Source organism: Eurypyga helias, unplaced genomic scaffold, assembly GCF_000690775.1.
Source record: "Eurypyga helias isolate BGI_N326 unplaced genomic scaffold, ASM69077v1 scaffold28706, whole genome shotgun sequence".
Lineage (NCBI taxonomy): Eukaryota > Metazoa > Chordata > Aves > Eurypygiformes > Eurypygidae > Eurypyga > Eurypyga helias.
In genome coordinates this window covers 1-9051 of record NW_010255139.1, presented here as the reverse complement: position 1 = coordinate 9051, position 9051 = coordinate 1, and the positions used below count along the sequence as shown (strand labels likewise).

Genomic DNA, 9051 nt, shown 5'->3' with positions numbered 1-9051 from the left:
AGCGGGTGTAACCCAGCGCTTAAGTTGGTAACTAAACCAAAGTGGTGTTGCATTGGGTGATGTTGGGCTTTTAGGTGGAGCTGATTTGAAGGCTGTGATGCGGCTCTGGCGAGAACAGACATACACCAGCAGTTGCGGGTACTTTGGTTTCTGCGGGGGAAAGGCCTGCTTTCCCTGGATGGAGGAAGATCTTTAAAGACACCATTTACCACTCTTCTCAAGGAAATTCCATGAGGGAACGATAAAGCTTGAGAACAGAAAGTTTGAAAGGAAAACTGAAAAGGGTTTTGGGATAAAGAATGAAGAACAACTTGACCTGAGGGAAGGGGTGTTTATTGATTTAATGGTAAGGAGTTTGTATTCCTAGTGATTTCATTTTGGACTTACTCGTTTGGAAAGAAGAGTTTCTGGCTCAGATGATGAGCTGAACCACTGTGTGAGGTGTAAGTTTGAGACAACACGTAATGCACTAAGATGCAGCCTCACAGGGTGGAGAAGAGCGGAATGGTGGCTGCTTGGAGGCTATTTCTGCATTTTGGGCACAGCTGCTCGGAAGCAGTGACAGCCCAGTTACTAATTTGCCAGCAGTATGCTGGAGTCTGTTGTCCAGCTTGTCAGTGGCCCAGCAGCAACTGAAACGATTGTGGGACGTTTTTCTGTAGGATACTAATGCTTTTGCCGTTTGACAACTGTGTTCTTTCACGTCCGGAGCCATTCTGACCCCTGTCTTTCTGCCCTGCCTAAAGGTGAATGGCAAACTAGCGAAGAGTTAACAAAAGCTTACGTGCTGATGGCCACCAGTAATGCCTCTGTCCTGAATGACTCTGATGACCTGAGTAAGGGAAATACTAGCACATAAATAACAACTTAAATTCCAGTTTTTTCTTCCAGCTTGCAATTCACCTTTCGTGTTCTGTAGTGGAAAATAGTCTTTCCTTTGCTTCAGGTTCCTCAGATTTCTCTAGTTAAGAATGAGTATCTCTTGCCAACCTTTCTCAGCCATGCCTGTGAGATTCAAGAAAAGAACACCGTTGGCATATTAATCCTTTATCTTGATAACATAAGGAATTAGGGATGCGCATCCTTCTTGTTTCCTGATGGCCTGAGAGAAGCGTAGGACTGAAGCTTTACCCTCAGAATTCACTTCCTGTGTGTGGAAGTAGGGTAACCTCTTCTCCTGTCCGTGGGCATCATCAATTTGTTTTGTATACCTACTGGTAAAACCTAGGGTGACCTCACCTTGCCTTGTGTCTGACACCGAACTTGCCTCATCTTCAGCTTGTTTTAACTGTGACAAATCCTTTTGGTGAGCATCCAAGCGGTCCTTCCAAACTGGATTGCGCGTGCAGCGGCAGTCTCTTCTGATGTTGCCTAACGCCGACTTGTTAGCAGTGCTGTCTGCATTTTGAGTGTGTCGGACGACATGGCTTCGTGGACCATTGGTGACTTTACCTCTTAAATATTTCTCTCTCAAGCTGTAAATTTTGCTCATTCCCAAGGTAAACACCTTATTTTAAACAAGTCTGCCTTGGCTTCCATAAGAAAAGCCAAAAGCTTGATCTTCTGCAGCTTGGCTGAGATGGAGTTCCTATATTGCTGTTTTGAACTTACAAGTAATGAGAGAGGCTTTTCTTCTCCTTCCCTTACTCAGAAACGGCAGTGCTGCTCTCTATCACTCAGCATTGACACCTCCCCCCGACGCTTTCCTAGTTAATAAAACGGAAAGATTTCCTCAACAGGTGACTGCCACAAAGTTATTTCTATCTATTAACTGTGTGCAACCTGGCCGTAAACCTGTGCACATGTTCTCTAACAAAATGCATGTTCACAGGTTTGTACAGGTCACAAAGATGTTGTGTGTTTTAAAACTCCCTGATGCCATCATGATGAACTATGTTGGAAAATCCTACTCTTTGCGTCTGCAAAGAGAAACCACTGCTTAAGGTAAGTATGTTTGTAGCTTAAGGATGGAGGAGGATCAGAGCAGCTGTGGTGGTGCACGGAGGCACGGTCTGGAGGATCTGCTCTGGGTTTCCTATTCCCCTTGGTGCAGTGGAGCTGGTGGATCAGCAGTTTTGTAGCCTCACCGGTTGAACACTGCTCCCTCCCTTTCTCTCCCCAGGAAAGGCAGCGCTCCGTAGCCGTGTTGGCCAGTGCAGTAGTAGCCATGGCTGGCTCTACCGTAGCTCTGCAGGCCAGCGGGAGGGTTCGTTCCCTCTGTGCCTTCCCAGTACACAGCCCGTAGTGGGCTGCGGCCTGTAGCATGGGCTGTGTACTGGGGAAAACATGGATTTTCTAAGATACTCGTAGCTTTGGGAGGTTATCTGCCTTCAGAAGGGAAGCTCCAAAATAACTGAAATGGGTTAATGTGCTTTGTTTTGTTTTTTTCCCCAGCCTGATAGTGCATATCAAGGGGGAGTGTTTTTTCTCACAGTACACTTTCCAACAGACTATCCTTTCAAGCCACCAAAGGTAAGTCCTTTCAAAATGCATGAGACTTTTTGGGTCAAAGCTTCGTTTGTGTGTGTCTTGGGGCTTAATTTTGGAAGTTAAACCCAGAAAGGCCAGCAAGAGGGTACATGTTCATGGTGGATGCACAGATGGGGCTGTACCGTAGGTTGTGTTGGCAGATCTGGCGTGACTGGAACTGAAGGGCCCGTGTTAAGGGTTCCAGATGTAATAATCAAAATTTGATGTTACTTGGTTTTTGGTTTTTTTTTTAATTTCAGATTGCTTTTACAACAAAAATATACCACCCGAACATAAACAGCAACGGGAACATTTGTCTTGACATCCTGAGATCGCAGTGGTCACCAGCTCTGACTGTGTCGAAAGGTAAACTCTCGGATCTGGTAATGCATATGATCCCACATCTTGCCCAGTTTATTGGGAGTGTCACACGACGTAAAATACTACGTGCATGGGGAAGCAGTGTTCTAAAACAAGTTGAGATGGTAGCTGTCCAGTTAGCCTGGAGTGCAGCGTCTGCGTTACAGCGAACTGCATGCAGAACTGGGGAGAAGCTGGTGAAGAGACCTTCAAAAATCTAAATTTGGATGTAGATGGATCCCCCCCGATACTGATGTCTCTTACCTGATTGCTTATTGGTGGTGCTTTGGGCTGCCTGAGCATCCTTCTGTGGGCTAAGGCCTGAATTATACCTTGTTTTAAAGTGAGGGGAATTCTTCTGGTTTGCTTTCCTCTGTAAAATGAATATCTTAAAACATAGCTGCTTTCAAGGTCAGTAGGAAAACACTTATGAAAATATTCCAGCCTGTAGTTCAACTGTCTCGGGTTGAACAGCGTAGATTTTCAGAACGTTGAGGGCATTGTGCATCATTTCAAAAGCTGCTTAAAATGTGGGTGCTAGGATTTTTCTCACCCATCTTCCAATTGCTTAGGAACACCCTTCGTCGTGTTACAGAAGGTTCTCGCGTGACTCAAAAGGTTAAACGCTATCGCAGCGTGCTTATGTGCCCGAGAGCTCCCTGACCACCTGCCTTTCTGGGGCGGTGTCGTTGGCTTTGCTGTACAGGCAAGGGAAAAAAAGGAAGTCTTTGTCCCACAGAACCTGCTCCATGCCTGGGGCATTCCCGTTTTCCTTGGAAAAGCCACTTGTGCTCGTGCGTCACCACCCTGTGCAGGCATCTCCCACGCTGAACGACACCCAGGTTTAAGAGCTGGCTGATGATTGGCTGATTGCTGAGAAAAAATTGTCTTGTTTCTAGTTATCTAGGAGGTGTTTAGCACATGGGAGCTGGCACTTACGTCACGCTGAACAGCTGGCATTTCCAACTGAAAACTCTGAAGTTTTTAGACGTTCAGCCCTTTTCTGTGTCTTTACTTGCCGAGCGTTCCCGCAGCCTGCCGCTCTTGGGCGTGCTGGCTGGACGCGTGTTTCACGCACTGGAACGCTGTGTGTCATCAAGCAGGGGTTAGCTCGGTGGCTCCTGAGTTTCTCCTTTACAGTTCTCGTTAGCGAAGCCAAGGATTGCAGCGTCCTACAGCCCCCCGATCGGTGTGCCCGGGTATTCCAACCTGACCCTCCGACGTTACTGCTGTGTTTGGCACCTAAGAGCATAAGTCAGTGCGAAGTGGTCGAGCTTGCTACAGCCGAAAATAGGTGTTAGTCTGGGCTCTTCTGCAGCCAGACAAAGCTGGGAAGAATCTCATTCCACAGCAGATTCTCACTGTAGCATCGAATTCCCTTCTCCTGCGTGTTTAGAACTGTTTAACTGTGCTCTCGCATGTGTAGTAGTTCTGAGTATAGAAATAGGAATTGCTTGAAAAGCATGGACTGAAAATATTAAGAAAACCCCTAGTATCCTTGCTCCAGTACCAGGAATGAATATGGAATTCTAATACATTCTACATACATTACCTGTATGTAATACTGAAGCGTGTTCCCAAAGTGGAAGTCTTGCTTCTGTCAAATGAAGTGAAACATGGACATGAAGCAGAGAGTAACTGCCAGCACGGAAGCGGAGAAGGATCCGCACAAGCAGAGCGCTGCGTGGCAGTGTAACACTGACAACGCCGTCGTCAGTAAGGGTAGGTGGAAGAGCTTAGTTTGGTCAAACGTTCATAGGTAAGAATGTGGTCTGTTTCCTGTTCATAGGTTGGAACACGGGTTGCAGCTCTCTAGGCTGGTGTCAGGTACTGCTGGCTTGGGACCTAGGAAAACGATGCCGTAGGAACGTTTCCCAGGAGAACAGCTATGGGAATGCTTAATACTGATATGCATGCTCTCTCCAATCTCCCACCACCCTCCTTCAGTGTACTGGAATTTATTACAGGATGATAGAAACGAAGCTAACTAACTTGTTTAATCTAGTGTCTCTTTTGTTTAGTTTTATTGTCCATATGCTCCTTACTTTGTGATCCTAATCCAGATGATCCTCTAGTACCGGATATTGCACAGATCTACAAGTCAGACAAGGAAAAGTGAGTATGACATATACGTGTTTGTGGGTGTGGTACTCGCAGGTGGCGAACGGCTAGGCACCTTCTTGCTGTTAGAGACGGTGAAATTCATAGGTTGCTACAGGATTACATCTTTAAACCTTGGGAATGGCGAGCAGGAAGCTGCTGGCATACGCAGCTGTTGGGTACTCGTGGGCGGCGGGAAGCTTGGGCCCTTTGTTCCACAGAGGAAGTACTGTGTGAGATTTCCACCTTTGCTGCTTTCCGCTGGTGTGTCAGCTACCTGCCCCTCCTGGGCTTCCGAAACTGAAAACCTGTACGCATGGAGAAGCGTAGGGAATCGCTGATCCGGGGAGGAAATACTATGCAATTCTGTGGAGCTCTGCTGCTCCTGTAGTCTGCGTGGCCTGAGCTGTCCCTGTAGCAGGCAGTTAGCACCTGTGGGTTTGGGGTTAAGTCAGACTGAAACACAGGACCAGTTCCAGGTAGTAACAAGGAGTAGGAGTCTCTAGGGGTTTCCAAGTACATCCAGTCCTGCTCTGCCAAGGATGGAATAACCTTCCCCAAAGCGAATCTTCACAAATTGTCTGGTGGCCTTGATGGTTAATTAAACAGTCGTGGCCGTGCAGCACGCTCATGGACAGCCCAACCACCGCTGTTTATCTGACTCCTCCCTCAGGCCGCGGAAAAGGTTACGGATGCAGTTTGGGGCAGGCCTTTTATCCTTGGTGCTTAACAGCGCGGTTACCAGAAGGCAGCTTAACTGTTTTAACTGTTAGACTCTGCCTCAGACTGTGGGGAATGTTTGATATGCAGGAGAATTTCTGACCTGCTGGCTAACCGAGTGAGAAATTGCTCAGTGTACCTGTTTGGTAGCACCGAGCCGTCGAAGACTTCATGCTAATGGCCCGTGGTTCATCACGTAGCACGGGTCCGTGAAGGTTTGAGTGTTGCAATGCACCTTGAGCAGCGATGTAGGAGTTACCTGGCAGTCTGTGGTCTAGTGTTTCTCCACCTAGAGTGACTGAAATGGCCTTTTTCTGACAGTTTGATGTCTTGACGCAATCAGATCCCATAACCCACTTCCAAAGTGCTTGAGCAATGTGGCTTGCGCAGCCAGGGAGCGAGCGAAGTGTTTGCGAAGGAAGTGAACAAGGGATATTTATCTCCAAAACCTGAAAGCCCTCACTGCGGGAGAACGCGTAGTCTGGCCTGTAGCGGTCTCTTCTCACACCCATCGCCTGCTAAGTATTTTTAATCTTGGCTTTAGGAAGCGAAAGATGTGGCTGGGTACCCCCGAGGGTTTACCTCCGGGTGTTCTACTCCAAGTAGAAAGAGAAGGGCCCGCATGGTAGCGCGTTTTTAAGAACAAAACCAGTTGGCACATGAGTTGCCATGCTGATCTAAAGAAATGGATGTAAAAACTTGGCACGGTGTTCTCTGGAGGACCCCGAGACAGTGAATCTGGTCTGAAGGCTAGAGTGTAACAAACGTGAGGACCCAAGGAAAATCCATCCACTCCCTAAGGACACTTATTTTTGGGAGTGCTGCCAGCTTCATATTGGGAGGAAAAGACCTAAGATACAATCTAGTAAAAAAAATACTTTTCAGGAAGTTTTTCTTTCAGGGTGTCTTTATGCAGAATAAAAGTATCACTGTGCCTTCCATCCCCACCCTTTCCAAACCAGTTGATCACGCCGAATTTCACGCAGCTAACACGTGTGAACTCTGCCAGGCTGCTAATAGCACCCCAATTAGGAGTAAGTGCCAAGGAATTCCCGTGAAGGCCCAAAGAAGGGAACCAGTTGGGAAGCGCGGGCGAAGTCCATGCAGCGGCGTGCAGTTCGATACAAACTGCGAGAGGGGTTTCGCGTGCGGGTCTAGAGAGCTTTGCTAGGCAGCCTCGGCGACTGCCCGTGGGGCGGGTACGCGCGCTGCACGGCTTGGAGGCCGTTGGAATGTTGGCTGAGTCGGCGCCAAGAGGTGGAAAGCGCGGTGGCGTCCGTAGCGAGTAAATAGGTGTCCGTTGTCGGTGCGTGACTAACAGCTCTTCACTGTACCGCCTTCTTTCTGCACGTACAGATACAACAGACACGCGAGAGAATGGACTCAGAAATATGCAATGTAGACTTGGGAAGACTTTTTCATACACCACAGAGTACTGTAAATTCTAGGGAGTTTCCCAACATCTGGAGGAAACGGAGCGCAGGTGACTGTTTCAATACGTCATGATGTCCCTTGAGTTGTTCTCACCCATGTGTTTCTGGAGCGAGGGAGAGCAACCTTCCAAAAATAACCTGGTGACTGTGATAGGAATATTTATCCTCTTTGTATGCTTTGCAGAAGACATTTTTCGTGGTTTTTAAGAGTTGGACATCTGCATCTTCAGACTGCGAGATCCGTAACGCAGTTGTAAAGCAACCCAGTTTATTTTTGCTGGAAAAAGTAGCAGGTTTTACGTGACGAGTACTGTATGTGTGTCCTTAAAGTCTGTTGTCCGTTCCAGAAACGTGTTCAAATTTCATTTCGTTAGTTCACCTGTTATTTGTAATTTTTTTAACTGTATAGACTAAATGTTTTATTTACCACGTAAGTCGTTTCATTTTAGACTTGCTTGTGCACAGTATTGACAAGATACAACTGCTAGTAATGAAAAGAACGGGAGCGTCCCACCCGTTGGGATACTCTGAAGACGGACTGCAGATTCCTTAAAACCTAGGAGGATCTTTGCACTGTAACTCTTGTACGCTGGCTAGGGAGAAACACTTGGGTTTAATTCTGTTGCATACTTGACTTAATTTTATTGCAATGTGAACTAATTGCACTGCTCTGTAGGAAGATATGTAACCGGTTTGTTGCTGTTCACAAATGATTTTTGACGTGGGCAACGTAACACTATCTCAGACCTTTTACGAACCGAAATGTAGCCTTTTCCATATAAATAAAATGCGTTTTCTACTACTTGGCTTGCCTTTTTTTTTTTTAAATCATTCATCTCCTTCAAGTGCTTGCTGAAACGTTGGAGAATCGAAGTATTAAGCGGGCGTGTGTCTTGTAGGCAGAAGGGAGAAGAAAGCCGTGCGTCATGTACTACGCAGAACGGCGTCGCAGTCGAGTTTCGCGCTAGCCTCAGCCTAACTTAGCACGCGTCGCAGTCGAGTTTCGCGCTAGCATGAAACTTTCGCCTAACTTAGCATGCTGGTTTATACCAACTATTGCATCTAGCTGGGTGACTTGTCACGCCGCGTTCACACGTGCCAGGTACGTGTTCTGCTTGTTTGTGTTGGAACCTGGAACGCTTCCCTTAAGGTGTGGGGTCTCTGCAGTGCTGGCACGTTACAGCGACCTCCTCACCCTGGAAGCTTTCCCAGCAGCTGGCGCTTCCCGGGCTGCAGGCCATATGGAGAATGGCTGGTGCTGGAGAGGGGCAGGCTTTTCTCACCAAGGGGATGAAAAGCAGAAGGGTTTTGATTTCCCACCATAAATTCTTCAGGCGTTTTGCTGTGAATGCCAAACTGGAAGTTGGGTTGTGTGCGCGAAGCTTCCTACCGATGGAATGTTGCTGTCTTTGTGCCCGTTTACTCACCCCAGCGGCACATGTTGGTCGCCTACGGGCTGATGGCACTTCTGTGCCACACTTCCATGGGCGATGACAGACGCTGGGTGGAGCGGCTCTGCTGATCCCGCAGTACCCTTGTTCACCTCGGACTGTAAGCTGAGCACGTGTGGGTGCTCTTGTAATGAAAACCGGTGCTTCGTTATCAAGGCCATGGTGGAAATGCTGGTGGGCAATTCCGACCACCAGAATGCGCTCCCGGAGCTTTTCTTTTTTTGAGACCTCGCCATGCGCTAGTGCTAGAGGTTGTTTAAACAAACGGCGTGACGCGGGAGGCTTAACTCTTGTGTCGGGATGCCCTCCACTGCTTGACGGGTGTGCACCAGCGATGCTTGGGAAACACTCTGTCGTTTCTGCGTGTGTGAGTGTGACCTTCCGTGGGTGTGAGGGCCAGAAGCGGGCGGGCTGGTGCGGGGGAGGCCGGCACTCCGTCTCCGGCCGACTCGGGCTGAGAACAACCGCTCCTGCCCTGCCCCCGGCTGCTGCTCGCGCCTGGCAGCAGCACAGCGCCC

The 9051-nt window shown here is 48.2% G+C and overlaps 1 protein-coding gene across 2 annotated transcripts in view; it reads left to right on the top strand.

The window, feature by feature from the left end:
* The window catches only part of UBE2D1 (ubiquitin-conjugating enzyme E2D 1), a 9221-nt gene extending 1808 nt beyond the window's left edge, over positions 1-7413 (top strand). Inside the window, exons 3-7 of one of the 2 annotated variants that reach the window (XM_010153241.1) lie at positions 1832-1944; positions 2395-2472; positions 2730-2835; positions 4851-4944; positions 7006-7351. In XM_010153241.1, the coding sequence (XP_010151543.1) occupies positions 1894-1944; positions 2395-2472; positions 2730-2835; positions 4851-4944; positions 7006-7051 (375 nt within the window). In that variant the 5' untranslated portion in view covers positions 1832-1893 and the 3' untranslated portion in view covers positions 7052-7351. Of the gene's footprint in view, positions 1-1831; positions 1945-2394; positions 2473-2729; positions 2836-4850; positions 4945-7005 lie in introns of both variants that reach the window. The other variant, XM_010153240.1, reaches the window with a different exon arrangement.
* Positions 7414-9051: the final 1638 nt, after the last annotated feature.